General features: G+C 55.6%; 1 protein-coding gene across 1 annotated transcript in view; it reads right to left on the bottom strand.

The window, feature by feature from the left end:
* The window catches only part of Pmepa1 (prostate transmembrane protein, androgen induced 1), a 49,847-nt gene extending 33,145 nt beyond the window's left edge, over nt 1-16,702 (bottom strand). Inside the window, exon 1 of the mRNA XM_021644415.2 lies at nt 16,274-16,702. Coding sequence (XP_021500090.1) covers nt 16,274-16,373 — 100 coding nt within the window. The 5' untranslated portion in view covers nt 16,374-16,702. The remainder of the gene's footprint in view (nt 1-16,273) is intronic.
* Nucleotides 16,703-18,037: the final 1,335 nt, after the last annotated feature.

The raw sequence follows: 18,037 nt of genomic DNA, 5'->3' as shown, positions 1-18,037 counted from the left end.
CCCTCTTCAGCACATCCAGACAGTTCCTTCCACAGCCCCAGGGCCAAGGTGGGAGGAGCTGTTAGCTGCCTCCTGTGCCCCTCCCCTGCTGATACAAGCTCCTCCCCTGGGGTCGGGGAGGGAGTGGGTTGGGGCTTTTACTCAAAGGTGGTCTCTACCCTTTGTGAAAAACTGAACAGGTGTCTCCAGCTAGTCTCCCCTCCCCTCATGGCCCCAGAGTGGAGGAAAAAACAAAACGGCCCACCATCATGCTGGCAGGAGCCAGCCATGCCACCTCCAGCTGAGCATTTGGTCCCCTTGGAGCTCAATGCCATGGAGGCTCAGAGACACCTTCTAACCCCACAGCCTAGGTGCCAGCATTACCCCACCAGACAGTCTTGAGCAAATGGGGACAAAGGAATCCCGGCATGACTGGGAGGGGTGTGGGCCTGCAAACTTACAAGAGCCTGCTTCTCCCCAGGAAGAACTCCTACTCACACTTTTGAACCCCTTTCAGCATCTCCTTAGGAGCCTCCTAACTTTTCCCTCTGAAGTTTTAGAGGTTCCTCAAACATCCTCCATTTCTCCTTCAGTCTAATCCACAGTTTAATAAAATCAGATCCATCTCTTGAGCTGCACAGGTGCCCAGAGGCAAGCCACACATTCCCTTCACCGAATCCTCACAGGCTCTGACGAGAATCACCCCACTCTGAAGCTGCCTCTGAAGGGAAATGTAGCTGTGGACGTTCTCCTTGGGTAGGGACAGACTCGAGCCCTCTAGCTCCAACAACGGCTCTATAGCACCTCTGCCTTATTCCTCAGCAGCTCAGTGGGCATGCCCTCACTTCGGCAGGCGGTGCCTGGGTATTTAGAGAAGGCGGCACACCGTTAGAATCATGGCGCTGTGGAGCTCACTGGTGCCCGGAACCCTTGCAGCCTGGCTTTGTACAGGCAGCACAGGAGTTCCTTCGAAGGTACCAGACCACACAAGGCCTGAGGCAGGGGGATGGATTCTTAGGGGGAGAAGAAAAATAACAGGCTCAGCACCTGTGGCCCGCAGCGGGTTCTAGGAGGGATTCAGTCTAGCCTGTGTCCCTCCAACCTGCCCTGCCACAGCATTCCTGGCTAAAGTGAAGAAGAAAACCCAACGTGGTCTCCTCCAAGGAGGAGCCACCACCTCTATCCAGACCAACACTGGCTGTTACGGGCACTTCACCTGGGACCGTCCACTGACGGAGCGTGTAGCCCACTCCTGCAAAGATGAGAGGGAGGGTGCTGGGGCTAAACTGTGGGGGACTCTGCACACCTACCAGGCCTCACACAAGCACCTCTCAAGTGTCAATGTCCATAGCGGTAGGAGGGGACCCCTGACACTGAGAACCACCGGAAATGACTGGAGTCACGTGCCCCCGGATGCACAGTGCTCAGCTGTGCCTCACGGTCCCAAGGGCTGCCTCAGGACTTGGAAGCTTGTCGTGGCCGGCTGTTCAGCACAGCTCTCCAAGATTACGCACTGCCTTTCTGGTTAAGTGGTTAAACCAAAATGAAATCAGAATTCTTCAGACAAAATCAAAGCACAAAGCGGCATCACAATCCCCAGTCAAGAGCGGCACACCTAGAATGCCCACACGGGGCCTGGGAGCAGGCCAGGGGCCTTTACCCTCTACTCCGGCGCAGCGCCAGAACCTGCCTACCCAAAGTCGGCTCCACGCCTGCCAGATCCAGGAGTGCTGGCATTCCAGTCAGCCAGCTTCAGTGCCCCCGTGGGCTGCAATAAAAATTCCTAGACAGGTAGTCAGGTCGGGAGGCCAGAGCAGGATGAGCAGGGAGGGGGAGGTGTGGAACTCCCTCCTCACCCCAGAAGAGCTGGGGTGTCTGTTGCCTGCCTGGGTGCTCCTCTGGTTCTAGACTGGAGTGCAGGATCTGAGGTCTGGCTGGGGAAACGCGTGCAGAGTCTAGGCTGTACCTGACATTCCATCTCCACAAAAAGGGGAGAGGAAGAGGAGGACTGAAGAGCCCAGGGCCATACAGGCCTCGACTTCTCTTCTTCCTAATGGGCCTCTGTTGCTCAAGGAGGCTAGCCAGCAAGCCACACTTGCCCGACTATGAAGCCATTCAGCCCCTAGCACAGTGGACATAACTTTTCCATTCCAGGGAGAGGAACGCTAGGGACCTTACACAGCCCCATTATGGGGGCTATGACAAGCCCACAATGGTGGGGTGTGGTGGCATCCTGAGATTGACGTAACCCTGTAGGAAATGCTTTTGCTGTCCCTCTGCGGGCGCGGGACATCCACATCTGCCCGGCTCTCCAGCCCCTTGTCCCATGTAGAGCCTCGGCCTGGGCCACTTCCCTCCTTCACTGCTCCCAGGCACAAATCACAGAGACCCTCCCAAACACGATCCCACCTCCCCTGCCCCCCACAATCTGACCTGGTGGTCTTTAACCTTCACATGACTAAGTGACCCTAGGAGGCCAAATAGCAAAGCCTTTTTTTTTTTTTTTTTTATGGGGAGCCTTTAAGTGGAGCCTTGGTTCTATGAGTACTGCTTTGAGATAGGGTCTATCTGTGTAACCCCAACTGGCCTTGAACCACAGAGATCTGCCTGCCTCTGCCTCCCACACGCTGGGCTTAAGGTAGGTGCTTCTTAAGAACCAGGAGGGGCCTAGCATCCTGGACGTGGCTCCTGGATGTCACTCACACTCTTCCCGATTTTTGCCACTTCCAAATACGCTATAAAGGAATCAAAATTGCTTAATATTTCCCAACTGGAAAAAGAAATTCACACTTACTTGTCTGTTTTCTTCTTTTGTTTTGAGACAGGGTCTCATGCAGCCCAAGCTGGCCTCAATCGTACTATGTAGGGGAGGATGACCTTGAACTCCCCATCTCCCGCCTCTCGTGTGCTAGGATATGAGGCCCACACCACTGCACCATGCTCAGTTTGCGAGGGGGTGGGGATGGAACCCAGGGCTTCACGCATGCGAGGCAAGCCGTGTTTACTGAGCTACAGCCCCTGCCCTTAACTACATTACTTTTTCAGTGCTGGGAACAGAACTCAGGACCGAATACTAGGCAAGTGCTCCACTAACTGAGCGACTTGCCCAGCTCTCCGGCTCATTTTTACCCTTTAGACTTCCCTTAAACATCGCGCCTCACGAAGTCAGTATACTGTGTGGGCCTTGCTTAACCTGCACACACTGACAAGCATGGCCCCAGTCTGGGTCTGTTAAACATTAAGACAATCCCCGTTGTACCTCATGGAAGTTTCTCTGGGGGACCAGGCTGCCACGTCTCCGAAGGCCCCCCAGGGACTTTTCTGGTAGGGTGGATACCTGAAAGCTTCTACATCCAGCCCAGGCAATCACTAGCCACCTGCCCTTCTCCCCTGAACCCGTCTCCCCATCTATAAAATGGATTTAGGCTTCAGTGCCCGGGTAGCATGTAACACGATGCCTTGTATACAGCAGGCACTGAGTACGTCAAGGAAGCAGGCAGTATGCTGTCTACACAGCCCTATGGGTGACGGTACAAAGGACCAACATGTCCATTTCACAGATAACGAGCTGAAATCTGAGAGCCACACGTCTGAAAGCCACGTGCCCTGACTCTGAGGCCACTGTGCTACTGTCATTTCCTCCTCAGAGAACACTGGAGTCGAGGGAAGGAGACCTTAGCCTGTCAGCCTCACTCACGCCTGAGTTCCTTGGACTATCTAGCTATCCACTTAGACAGCCGTACGGCAGCCCAACCCCCACAAGATACTCAGCTCCGTCCTGTGGTCTAGGCTGTCTGGGAGCACAGCAGTTTCTGAGTTCACCTCCTCTGAGTAACCGCTTCCTCAAGACATGACTCACACCTGTCTGGAGTCACCCACATCCTCATTCCCTGCAGAGGCACGAGGGCCAGGTGAGGCGGGTACAGGCAGGGGTGCTCTGGGCTGCCAGCAGCGGCTTCTGGAGCCATACAGTGCCAGGAGTGCCAAACCTACCATGATGAAAAAGGCTCTGCCCTGTGAACCTTCCAGGCTGAGACCGCGATGGAGGCCCTGGCCTCAGACACGGGGCTCAGATGCAGGCTGCAAAATGTGTATCATCTGGGATTCTACTGAGTCTATTCCCTGGGGCGCAGCCTGGCCCAGGCCGCCCTTCTGCCATGTCCAAAGTGGCTGTTCCCTGGGTTACCCACACTCCAATATGGTCTCAAAGTCACGAGCCCATGTCAAAGAGCTGATGAGGCCAGTGAGTGTAAGACCATGGAACCCACAGCATAGTATCCTGGGGGGTAGGGAGGGGAGAGGTGTAGAGGGAGATGGGGATAGGGCCCTTGAGAGAGACAAGACCCCAGAGAATTGAGTATTCTGGTATCTGTACCTCCTACCAGGATAAGTCCACAGCAGGGGCTCAGGCTGAAGTCATTGTGTGCCCCGCTCCCCCCATGTCTCCCTCAACCTCTCAGAGTTTAGTCTGCAGAGTGAGGCTGAAGCCGTTCAAGTCCTATGACAGAGAAAGAAACTAAGAAGGAGAAGGAGAAGATGGAACAGGGGGTGGGGGAAGCCTGGACCCACCCCCTGCTTCTCCCATAGCTCCAAACTTTTTGGATGTGCTTGCCAGCACCCTGCCTGCAAGGTGCCTCCCCTCTCTGCTTTGTATTAGCACTCTGTTGGTCACAAGTGACCCCTTTTCCTCCAGCTGCAACCCAATATGAGACAGCTCCTGTTCTCTCTTGCTCCAAGCCACGGGGATCACTGCCGGATGGCCCAGTGACCCTTCCAAGAAGGGTCCCAGCCAGCCAAAAGGGACACACACAGACCCAGCTGCAGAAGAATGAGAGGGCAATGGGAGGGAGAGGCCTCAAACCAGCCACACCCCTGACACCATGACAGGTGGCTCTGAAGCTTGGCTCTGCCTGCACAAGCTAAGCCCAGGCTTCTGAAACCCTCAGCCCAGGTTCAAATCTGCCCTGCAACTCTGCGCTGAGTGATCTCTGGCAAGTGGCTTGGCCCCGCCTCCTCGTGTGCACTGAGGTTGCCATGAGGATTAATGAGATGGGGCGTGCCAAGTGCTGCGTGCATCTGCCACTGCTAGGGTTTAAAAGGCCACCACTTGCTGTGGGGGGAGTGCCTAGAACAAAACTCCAAGCAGACAGAGCTGTGAGGGCGGCAGGTTCGTTCCGTGAATCCTGACAAAGTTTCTAGGGTCTCCCCATTCTTGCTCTGGTTTCTGGAGGCCCAGCACCATCTCTGAGTCTATTCCAGAGAAAAGCCCCCACACTTCTCTCTAGAGTGTAAAGGTGCTTAGGGTGGAACTCAAGACATCTGTGAGAGAAGCCAGCCAGAAGATAAAACAGAAGCTTCTACATGGACTGGGGTTGGGGACCCTGGTTTTAAAGAAAGGTAAAGTGTTTTCAGGGGACTGTCTCACTTGGTGACTTACTCCAAATGTAACCTTGGAACAGGCCTCTAATACATATTGACGGTCTGGAAGACCTGAGGGCTGAGATTAGGGCTGTGTCACCTGCAGGTTGGGGACTCCGCAAAGGAAAGCCTGTGACTTGTTTCAGCAGCCCAGGAAACTCTACATTGACGAGGAGAAGCCAATCAGAGGGCCTGGGGCTTCTGGTGGGAGCAATCCCTCACCCTGCCAGGACTCCGCAGCCTCTGCCTCTCTGTACCACTCTGGCTCAAAACCACTCAGAGCACACCAGGACTACCACTTGAATAAGGATCTAAGCTCAGCAAGATGATGCTGCAATTGATTAGCAATGTCTGCCATGAGCAGCAAGCAGCGTACTTAATCGAATGACAGGCATTAGACAGCCCCAATCTATACTTTGAAAGTCACAAAGCAGGTCAATATAGTCACCAGAAAGTCTCCAGTGAACTTTGGAGTGCTACCAGGTCAGTAACTGGACAGACACTGCTTATGTGCTCCAGGCCTGGCTTGGGAGCTGGAGACACGAGAATATCCAAGCCAGGAATAGAGAGTGCACAGAGTGGGCAACCCAGCAGGAAGCCGTGCTGATGAGGAAACATGCGAGAAGGTCAGCCAGGAAAAAAAAATCATAATCAGGTAAAAATCAGGTAATAATCAACTCTCGGATCCGAACTCACACTGGAAGCCTTGATTCACGGCCATCGGAAGCTGGCTGTCTAATTACACCTCTGGGCCACGTGGCAAGCAGTTCTAATTACCTCCTAGAGGGGACCAAAGTGACCATTTTAATCTAGTGCCCAAAGCAACTAGTAAAATTAGACAGCAATAGCACCGCACGCAGGTTCACATGCCTGACAGCATCATCTAATGATTACCGTCAGAGAAATGGGACAGGCAGAGGAGTGAGTCCTTTCACAGGAGCCACACTGAGCTCCTGATCCACACTCAAGAACACATTTAATGGATCTTCACCATTCTAGCTAAGACGACTGCACTGTTGTGGTGGCTGGACCCCTCATTTCCTACTCCCACCTCTTTCTCCAACCCCATAAATAGATTAGAGAAACAGCTCCCTCCTATGGCCATGACCCCAGGGCCACTGAGCTTGGCCCTGCGTGAATCACCGGTGGCTCACCATGACTGCATTCCCAAGTGACTGAACGATAAGGAGGCGGCACAGACACCAATAAATGAATCACGCCTTCCGCAAGACCAAACCTTTGGCTTTTGCAGACACCAATTACAGAGTAGAAAGGAAAGAACAAAGAAATTACTCAGGGTGTTTGCGCAAAGTTGATTCATAGGTTCACAGAATTATTACCGACTAAATTGTTTGTGGAAAGGCAATTAGAGCCATGACCAGATGAAGCTCACCAGCCAGGGAGCTGGGAACTTGAAAAACGGGGGTGCATGTGCACATTGCTGGAGGCTTCCAGGTTTCGGAAGCCCCCTCCCCAAATCTTAAGTTCTGCAGGTGAGCAACCACCTGGAGTGTAGAGGAAGTCAGAACTTCCATACAGTCTTAGCAAGTCCAAGACCTACAGGTAGAACTCAGCCCTTCTTTGGTTGGAAGGCTAGGATACCAAACCCACAGGGGGCGGTTTAGATCAAAGCATCATATCTGCTGCAGATCCTGTCCATCTAAAGGGGGTCTCCAATGAGTCACCCCAGGGGCTGAGGTTGGAATCTCAGGAGAAAACTTTTGCAGTCTGTGTATTCGAATCCACCCTGGTGAGGGGCCTGATTCAGGAGAATTAATTGAATCTTCCACCCGTCTCTGCGCCCAGGCAGAGTCCTATTTGGCACTGTGCTGACACCCTCGTGCCATTCACTGGGTGCTTACTTCTTGCTGGAGGACTTATCGGATAACTTCTCTAATAGGGACAACTTCTCAGCATAGGGACAAGGAGGCTCTCACAACAGTGGGACACCTAAAGCAAGGTCGGACGGCAACTTCCCCCACAGCCCCCAAAAAAACCTGTGGTTGTAGACTGATGGAGAGCTCTGTTTTGTGGGACATCCTGGCCTCGATGTGGATATACAGTTCTTCTCTTGGAATCCAGTCTTGGTGGGCAGTGGGTGACCAGGTAGCCACAACCACTGGGACTGAAGACCTCTCAGGAGAAGGACACAGATACTTTTGCCCATATTTTCTAAAAAAATGGACTTGGCTTCCCACTGCCCTCCTCCCTAGGACAGCCTCAAAGCTGACTTTACCTGCCCAAAGCTTAAGGCAATTCGAGAAGGAAGGCCTGGGCCCGGTAGGAACCAACCAAGGGATTTGATCTCACAGAAAACCCCCTCATGGGGAAATTCATACAGTTTTAAACAGGCAAGATAGGCACATGTTTGTATGTATATACTATAAGGCTGTTCGAATTATTTAGTGACAGGAAGATATGTCACTGTGAGGGCTAGTCACATGGCTCAGCAGGTAAAGGTGCTACTTGCCTTCAAGCCTTCATACCCTGAGTTTGATTCCTTGGGAGTATGGAGGATAAGGTGGGAACAGATTTCCTCAAGTTGCCCTTGCATTTCCACACAGGTGCGGTGACAGGCACACTCATACTTACAAAGATTTTTTTTTAAACCTGTTTTAAGCTGTGTATTTTTACAGTCTTGAACCTGGAAATGCACACAAACCCCTATCTTAATCCATCGCTACTACTGTACACACTCTAAGCCAAGGGTGCACCCTGCCTCCTGGATCCCTACGGTACCAAGAGAAGGCTTTACAGCCCTGATACATGAGAGACTGTTGGTAGCAGGAGAGGTGACAGCTGCCATAGGCAGCCCCTAGCATGTCCCTTTGCAGAACATTGCCCCATCCTCCCGGCAGCCGTGGGAAAACTGGTGACCAGCACAAACCCACTCTCCAACCGGTTATCTGTCTGTTGCTCATCCCTGTACCAGTATCAATCACGGCTTCTACCTGTTCAGCAGGGGTTAGCACAACCTACTGCCACCCCAAATACGGGCACTGGGGATGGGCAAGATGTGGTGGTTTCTTCAAACTGGGCCATGTGACTCTCTGGATCTCACTGTCCATTCCTGGAGGAGGACAGTGCTACCAAGGGGGAATGGGGAAGGCAGATGTCTCCAGTGGATGAGGAACTGTAAGATTCTCTTGTTCTTGCCTCTGTAAAAAACAAATACCTATTTGTTAAAAAACAAAGGGGGGAGGCTGATGGCACAGGACTACCATCCCAGCTACTCAGAAGGCCAAGGCAGAAAAGCTACAAATTCAAAGCGAGTCTAGGTTATGAGGCCACCCTGGACAACACAGTGGGAACCTGTCTCAAAAACAAGTGGGCTCGGGAATGTTAGCCCAGTGGTAGCATTCGTGATCACCATTTAACAGCTGGAGTAAGTCACAGCAGCCCAAAAGTTTCCTCAAACTCATAGGGACCTGCCTGCCTCTGCCTCTCGAGTGCTGGGATTAAAGGCGTGAGTTCCAGGCCCAACTCCATCCCACTGCCCCACACGTCAGTGGCTCTCCATGTCCTCTCAGGGTCTTCAGGCAGGAGACACATTGTATTTTTGTCATTCTGACACTCTTAGTAGGGCTGCAACCATGGCTGGCTAACCCCAAGCCGAGAGACATCTGGGCTGTGGCAGGAAGGCGTGGGTACCAGTTTCAACTCCTGCATCTTGACTCACTTTGAAATCTCTGAGCCCGGGGGGTAGGAGGCCATGGCACAGCTTCTGCTCTAAAGATGAAGAACTTCTGAGCACTAGAAATAACTTGTACCAGGGGAACTTGCTCAGCTCAGCAGCTGTCTTTGCAGCCCCACAAGGTGGATGTGATGTCTCCCTCTATCTTACGGAGGGGTAGGTGAGGGATAATCAGGAGGGAGCCCAGCTTGCTCGAAACTGAAGGTCTTCAAAGCCTGTGCGTTGACCACGTCCTGATCTGCCTGGAATACTCAAATAGGCAGGAATAAACACTCCAGCTCCTAGAAACTTCAGGGGCCAACACAGCCTCGATCATCCCTGATGACTAGGACGCAGTGACAAACGGCCGGCAACAGCAGCAGGGCAGACCCTAGCTAGCATCAGCCCTGGGAAAAGGCTTCCCATTGGGCTCTTCAGTGGAACATTCAGCAGCTTTTGTACTGTTCCCAGTTGTCACTTCACCTGAATGACACAGGCAAGATCGTGGGACAAATGCTATTAAATGCCGGAAGGCATTCTGTGTCCTGTGATGTCCCCAATAATGTCTGGATTTGGTCCCTCTGGGGACATTTGTCAGTCTGGTGTCAAACTCAGCCATAACACATGCTGGTGCTGGGGTCCTAGCAGAGACTGGCTCCCCACATACCCCAAGGGGGCAAACACATTTCCAGGGGATGTCAGGCCCAGCTTAGTGGAATGGCACCCCCAGCAGCTTACCGTGGCAGCCGACTGGCTGGCATGCTCACCCAACAAATAATACAACAGAATCTTAGGGCTAAAGAGCCCCTGAAAACACGGCCTGGTGGAGGAGGTAGAAAGCACGCAAGTGTGAGTGAACGTCAGGGGCTTGGGTTGGCGTTTCAGCTGGGCATCAGATCCAGGCTGTGTAACCCCAGGCAGATGTCTTCCCCTCTCAGACCCTATTTTTCTATCTGCAGATTGATAGTTTTCTATCTGCAGGTTGATAGTAACAACAGCTCTCTCACCAGCTTGTTTTTAAGACTGGGGGTGGGGTGGAGGGGATGCATCACTAGTACCCGACACACAAAAATCTCCTCCAGATCCAACCAGCAAAAGGAAAGGAAGCAAACATCTACCAGTCACCCTGGGAACAGGAGAGGGAAGCCATCATTCTGCAGCTCCCAGAAAGCTGACACCCCAAACTTCTGCAGGTCCCTCCCCACCCCGCCCATGGTGCCGAAGCCATGCTCTGAGCAAGCCAGCCTGGGCATTTTCCCCAGCCTGATGATGGTTGCTTCTGGCAGTGACCTACTAGACCCTGGTGAGACCGCCCCACCCCCACCTAAGGTGTCAGGGTTTGGCTTTCTAATGTCACTGGATGGGAACACCAGGCTGCCAGTGCTTCAGGTTGCCATGGCTTCACGGAGGGGCATAGCCCACTCAAACTGGGGAATGGCAGTGAAGACTGGGCCTTTTGTACTGAAAGCTAAGCTTGGGACCTGACTTCCCAACCTGTGGGCCTCTTATCTGCCCCTAGGGCACCAGTCTTATGAACTGGACCCAGAGTATCTGGACTTGACAGGGAGGCTCAAGTTACTGCCTCCTCACTGCCTCTGCCCCAGCATCTGTACCCCAAAGCTGCTGGGATTAAAAGACCCTGCTGGCAGGCCCTGAGACACTGTCTGGGTCTCCTGTGCCAGGGCAGGCATGCTGGGGTTTCCGCCAGCTCTGTCTGCGGTGGGCCTGGCAAAGGCAAGGATTATGGCACCAATATTCAATTACCCACATTCAAGGTCAGCATCCCAGGTGGGCCTGTGGATTCCAATGTTCCCAGCCAGTCTGAGGATGGGGAAACCTGCCCTTGGCAAAAAGCTTTCTAATACGGCAGGGTGCCAGGTTGTGACGGGCAGCAGATAGGGCAAAACTGTCACATCTAATCTGAGCCCACTCCCATCCCCCAAGCCCAGAAGAGACCACCGTGCCAGGCAATGGCCTTGTCCCATTTCAGTAGAGAAGTGCTGTGACAACATTCAGATGACAGAAGGCAACGTGGCAACAACTTGGGGCTTCTCCATCCCTCTGACCCTTGGTGATCTTCAGGACAGGTCACTCAAAGGCAGACTGTGTCTGTGGGCGAGTTTTGTAGGTTTTCTTGGTGAAAGGAAAAGAAAAATGAAGACACTTAGAACCTAGATTCAGCAGAGGCTGTGGTTTGGTGGTAGGGCCCTTGCCTCGCAAGGCTGTGGGTTCCACCCTCAGCCCAGAAAAATCAACCCATTAATCAATCTCAGAGTTTGACACCACCATTTTACCACCCGGGCCCTCTGTAATTGAAAGGTCTGGTCCACACTACATGGTCTGAGTGGAAGGGGGAAGCCTCCCTATTAATTAATTATGCATTTATTTTACAGTGCTGGAGATGGAACCCACAGCCTCCCACAGCAGGCCGGTGTCCCTCTCCGGCTGAGTAGCGCTTGCAACACATGGTGGCCTGAGGGAGATGCTTCCCAGCCCCCAAGCTCCCTGAGTGCACCACAGGGCCAATGTAATGGCCCTCAACCCTGCCACACTAACCTCTCATAGCCCCTCTCCCTGGGGGGCAGCCTGGCTCCTTCTTCAGGGTTCCCTAGGACACACATAGACAGCAGACACCCAGCTCCACGTGTCTGGGCCCCACCTGTGTCATATGACTTTCAGAAAGCAAACTGGACGCCCGGTTTGGGGCTCTTGCCCTCAGTTTGGTCATCTCAAAGAAGCTGATCCTGGAGAGCCGGAGGGGGGTGGTGTTCAGCCTCCCGGAGTTCCACTGTAAGACTCCCAGGCCTGCCTGTGGATGGTGACACCCCCAGAGAGAAGGACACCCCACACAGCATCTGCCTCCAGGACGTTTTCTTACTTTTAAACAACTGGCTGTCTGGTCCACCAAAGCCAGAGCTCTGGGTTTGCCAGCCTCAGCCCCTCCGTCTCCCAAAGCCCCTGCTGCTTTTGGGATCTGCCATCCCCATGACACCATCTTGCTCTCCTCTTTACAAGGACAGAAAAAAAAAGTCCAACTTGGAGGATCCGGGGACCGTCCCTCCTCTCCCCCTCAGATGGAAGGCAGCATGGGACGGTAAGTGAGCATTCGAGCCCATGCCCGCATGTGTGAGATCACCCCCGAGAGTGTACGAACAAACAGTTATTTTGCACCTTGACAGACACTAAACTGGCCCGTCTGGCCCAAGACCACAGTCACAACACGCGGTTCCCTTGCTGCCTAATGACCTAAAACCCAGACAGCAGGAGGCCTGTGGGTTAAAAGTCCCAGGGCGGAAGAAGGGAGGCAGTATGCTCCATTCACCCTGGACCCAGAAACACCCGCCTGCCCTAAAGCCAGAGCCTTCACCACACATCCAGGCTGAAGCCACCTCCAGAGGCGCCTTCCCTTCCCTGTGGTATACAGTGGGCACTCAATAAAAGCTGAGTGGACGAGTGGCAGGTGTGAACCTCAAGGACAAGCAGCTGATTTCCGAACGGTCCCTCTCTAGCACCCAAGCATCTCTGCTGAAGCCAGCCGCGGTTCCCAGCAGGGCGTCTGCAGATGGCTGGAGATAGTCTGTGTCACAATTAGGAGAGAGGTGCTGGCATGTGGCGGATAGAGGCCACCTTCACGGGCCAGCTTCTCCCTCCCAACAGAGGTTTATCTGGCCCAGGCTGGAGGCTGAGTCACCCTGGATCCAAGCAGCGTTAAAAAGAACAGTGTGCAGACAGAGCAAGGGAGGGACAACTGGATGTCCTGTGAGTGGCTAACGGTTCGGAATGGTGTGTGGGTAGGGGCCGGGGGCCGGTGCATATGGGTACACATGCCTAGGCCTTCGGAAGCCAGAGTGTTGGTCCCCAGGTGCTGCTGTCCCCCTCACTGAAAAATGCTTTGGAACGTTTATTTGTTTGTTTCTCTGTTACTTATGCATAGTATGCCTGTGCACACGTGTGTGGGTGTGTGCATGCATAGAAAACTTTGGGGAGCTGGTTCTCTCCTCCCACCAGTGTAGGCAGCAATCACCCTTCCCTGCTGAGCCATTTTGCAGACCCCTGCTTTATTTGTTTGAGACAGGGTGTGTCTTACTCTCGGCCTGCACTGTCAGGCCAGCAAACCCTCGGGTCTCCACCTCTCCTGCACTGAGACACTGTGTGTCACCGGCCCCGGGGATGGCTGAGTCTGAGCTGGAAAGGAACCAGTGGCTCAAGGATCCTGGCTGACTGTGGTGGTGACACCCTGCACTGCCCTTGCACAATCCTGCCGCCACGGTGGGCCCAGGGGAGGGCCACCTTCTAGGGCCCCGGTAAAACGAAAGCCAACCAACCAGGGCTGGGTGACCCGAGCCACCTAATCAGTCCAGAAAGCACTCTCTATCTGCCCGCAGCTGCTTTGCAAACCACAGGTACAGCAGGAGTAGAAAGCCAGGGGTTCAACTTCGAGATATAACAGATTTGGAAAGAGGTGGAAAGGACCAAGAAAAATGTATACATGAGGACAAGGGGTGGGTTCTTTAAAACAGCTGTGCAAGCCCTGGGCTGTGGACTCAGGCTGGTTCCCCAAGAATTCTTTCAGGCTCTAAGCTTACTCTGCCACCCAGGTTCCAAATTCGAGGAGCAGCACGCAAGGTCCCGGAGAAACAACTCCAATCAGGGGCTAGAATGGTGTGGGGGCCTTAAGCCAAGCTTCCCACATCTACAGACGCACAGGAGTTCCAAGCTCACTCGGTCCCTCCCGGGTCTGAAATGTAGGACGTCTGAAGAGTCCACAGGGGCCGGGAGAAGCTGCCATCACTGCAGCCTCCGCCGGAATACAGAGATGGCATGGGAGAGACTGCTGCTTACGTGCCAATGGCACTCTCCCAGTGAGGAAACTGAGGCCCAGGAAGGCTTGAAAGTCCCTTCTAGAAGAGAAGCTCCAGGTAGAACACCCTTGCAGGGACCTAACTTCCATCAGGTAAACCGGCTTCAGGTTCTCTCCTCCCACCCCTCCCTACCTTTTGAAACAAAGAAACTGCAGGAAACACCAGGCCTAAGGTTTTCTCCAACCAGACTCTTAGGGAACACTAAGCGGATCCCTCCCTGTTTCCCTCTCTGTCTTTTAGAAAGTAGACTGTGCGTACACACTCTGGGAACAATCCTGAACTGCCGGGGTGGGCGGCAGGGTATTTCCAGGTGAGCCTCTCCTTCCAAAGTTGGTGGGGCAGAACACTGGGTACCACCAACCCCTTCAAGCCATCTTGGTCTCAACCAAGACATCATTAGGGCCAATTAGGCTGTCAGCCTTGGCAGCACCTTGCTGGCACTAGAGGTGATTCAACAAAGGGACAAAATTAAGAACGAAGGGTTTCGCTGCCTTTCAAAGTCTAGAAAGCAGGGAGAAGACAGGACCAGAAGGGTCCCGCTGTACCTAGACTTTGGAACGTGGTGTCATATGAAGCGGGTCTCTCACTTCTGTGGGAGGCCCCCTAGGGTGGTGTGAGGAGAGAAACAAGACAAATCCACGGAGTTTTGGTCAGCCTCTCCCGGGACATGTGAGGACTTATTTTAATCACACCCCCGTGGATTTCAGGAACCTCTCTAGATCACACGGGGGATTTCAGGAACCTTTCTAGATCACACGGGGTGGGGGTGGGGAGCTCCTGGGAAGCAATAGGGCTTGATACCAAGGAAAGACCACAAACACCGGCTCTTGGCAGACCTTCCTGACCACCTCCCAGCCTGGGGTGGCCCAAGGCAGCTGGGAAGAAACGGGATACAGCTGTCCCAAGGCAGCTTTCAGTTCCAGACCAGGATACAGTTGAACCAAGGTAGGCTTGAGGACCCAAGCCTTGCCTCCCCTGTCCAGGTGGGGCCGGTCATAGGTTATTTTTAAAACCCCTTGTGCTTTACCGTACATTCTGGGGTGTTGGGGTGGGGTGGGGGGTGCAAACTATGGCAGCTGGCCACGGACATCAGCTCGTGAGTCACCCAGCGACTGCCTTATTCTGTGGCAGTTGCCCTGGGCTCACTACAGGAGGGCTGTCCCGGTTAGGGGAAGGCTGGGTGCCCTTCTTCTTTGGGCTAAGATGGAGAGATTGTGAAACGGAGAGGCAAAAGGCGCCCCCCTCCCCCCGCAAAAAAAAAAAAGAAAAGGTTTAGGGGAAGGGTGCAGATTAGAGGCAGGCAGCGGGGGTTTCCTGCTCCACCCAGCCCAACAGCTACCTGGGTGGGCCACAGAAGGAAGTAGATGTTCCCTGATCTCAACTTCTGGTGGCCCAGGATGCCAACAAGCCGCGGAGCAAGCACGGCACTTACCACCCCGGGTCTACCACCGCCGAGGAGGTCCCAACGCAAACAGCCCCAAAACTTTGACTCCTTTGTAACCACCGTCCCAGCGGGAGAGAGCCAAGCAGTCCAGACAGAGGCTATTTATAGGAGTCCGGGACAGACATTCACAGTGACACACTCTGGGGACCGGCGGTGGGCTCGCCGCGCCAGCGCTGAGCCCTGGATTCAGCCAGACACCTGGACACCAACGGTCCTCGGGTCTGGCTGGATTCAGATCACACCCTCCACCCCCGCCACGCGCACACACACCAAATCAGACACCCAGGGCGATGCAGGGGCACTCGGCCACGCACTCGGCCAGCACAGACCGCGCGACTCCGATCCACAGACACCCAGAGACGCGCCGAGACTCAGACAGACCGACCAGCGCACTCTACAGTAGCACGGAAACCCCGGGACGCCTCGCCACGGCCACTCCAGACACACGCCAGGAGCCCCAGACACCTCCCGGGCCAGACAGTGTCTCCCTCCCCCCCAGCCCCCGCCCGCTCCCCCGCCCAAAGTTGATAAAGAGCCTAATTGCTCCATCGCCGCGGCCCCTGGGGAAAACGGAATGGAAACTTCCCGGGCCCGGTCCGCCTGGTCCTCCCGAGAGGGGCGACGTCCCCGCCGAGCCCCGGGTCCGAGTCGGGCCGGGCGGGGCGCGCGCGGCGGGGACCGTGCCAGGATCGCAGCGCCGCGGGACAAAGCCGGGCCGGCCGCCAGCTGCCGCGAGTCTCCGGGAGGGCGCGCCCCGGGCGCGGCGGGCGCAGCCGGGGAGCCTGGGCGAGGCAGGCGCGCGCCCCCCGAGTCCCCACGCGATCGCGATGTCCCGGGCCGGGGACCCCACAGGGCTGTCCCGGGGGCGCGGGGTGGGGGTGGAAAGGGCTCACTCACTGATCTCCATGCTGGGGAACAAAGAGCGCTGGCAGTTGCACGCGCAGGAGACATTGGGCTGCCCGGCGGCGGCGGCGGCGGCGGTGCCGTTGACCCCCATCAAGCGGTCACGGGCGGCGCGGGGCGCGAGGCGCGGGGCGCGGGGGCGGCTCCGGCCGGCGCGCGGGGCTCGGGCCCCGCATACAGCGAGCGGCGCGGCGCGGGCTCGGGGCGCCGCCGAGCTCCCCGGGGCGAGCTGGGTCCCCCGGCCGCCGAGCGGGAGCCCCGGGGCGGCGGGCCGTGGCCGCGGGCGGCGTGCGGGGCACGGGCGGGGCGGCCGGGGCGCGGGGCCGCCGGGCTCAGCCTGCGCGCCGGCCGATCCGCAGCTGAGCGCCGCCGCCCGCTCCTCATTCAAGTCCAAGGAGATCGGGTTGCGCCGCGCGCCCGCGGTCGGAGGCAGGCAGACGGTCTGACGTCAGCGCTAGACGGGGCTGCCGGTTCCCACCGCGCGGGGGCCGCGGAGGGGGCGCGCGCTGCGCCAATCCCCGCCGACGGCCCCCGCACCCTCCTCGGCCCGGGGGGCGGGCCCGTCGCGCGCGGGGCGGGCTCTTAAAGGGCCCGAGCCCGGTGCCAGCGCAGACCTGGCTCCCGCGCTGGTTAGACCCGGCTCCCTCGGGAGTCCCCAGGCTAGGTCCGTGGGGGTGGGGTGGGTGGGTGGGGGACGCTGGGCCTGAGGCGGCCGCAGCCCAAAGCCAGGCTCCGGACGAGAAGTTAAGGGGTTTCTCCCCCAACTTCCGCTCCTGGGGTCCTCCGCCCCAGCTGGGTCTCTGGGGCGCCTTGGGAGGGTTCGAGGCATGAAAATCAGAGCGTGAAGTGCCCGGGGTAAAAACCCACCCATGGCCGGATTTCTCAGGAGACTCTAGATCTTCCGTTCTGAGGCTACAAGAAAGCCGTCCAGACTAGCTGTCCCCCGTCCCTCATCCCGCGCCGCTTTAACTGGGCCTGTGGATAGACTGGGGCTCTTGTAGACACGCCCCGGAGAACTCCGAGAAGAGCCCCCAGGCCCTGGTCTTGTAAATTAATGCTCAGGACGGGGATGGGGGTGGGGCTGTCACTGTCAAGGGACACCCAGGCAGTTACACACCCTCTATCTACTGCCCCAAGGGCCACCGGCTCGGGTGTGTGTGGCTCAGTGTGAAAGGGGGTCATGGGAGTGTGCTTTTTGTTCATTGAGTTTTAATTAATTGCTGGAGAGCTACAGGAACCTGTGTTCTGGCTTCAAAGATATTAAACTGTTACGTAAGAGGCCTCCCATCCCCAGCGCACCTCCAGCCTCAAATGCAAAGCGTGCCTCTTTGACCTCTTCCCGAACGGGTTCCAGGGGTGCGGTGGGCCTACTGCGTGTCAGAAACGCGTCAGAGAGTAAGGTCACCCCATAGCAACTTGGGGAGACAAAATATTATTTGGCTCCATTTTAAAGCCGGAGAAAGTGTTCAGCGAAGCGCAGGTTGAGGGAGCAAGGAAAGTGGAACCTGAATTCTGTCCAGGCAGGTGGAGTGCCTGTCCCGGCCCATACCTGATCCTCCTTTATGACTCTTCAGGCTGTGGCCCCCTGTCTTTAGAGAGGAAGAACTTTTACAAGTTATTGTTATTTTATTTTTAATAAACTAGATGGAGAAGGAGAAGGTGGAGCAGAGAGAATAATGTAGGCTTTTCAGAGCAGCCCAGGAAGTGGATTCCTCTCCCCTAGCTACGGGAACTTTCCTGGAAGGTCCACCTGGAGCC

Source organism: Meriones unguiculatus, chromosome 4 (genome assembly GCF_030254825.1).
Source record: "Meriones unguiculatus strain TT.TT164.6M chromosome 4, Bangor_MerUng_6.1, whole genome shotgun sequence".
NCBI lineage: Eukaryota > Metazoa > Chordata > Mammalia > Rodentia > Muridae > Meriones > Meriones unguiculatus.
This window is presented reverse-complemented; position numbering and strand designations above follow the sequence as displayed.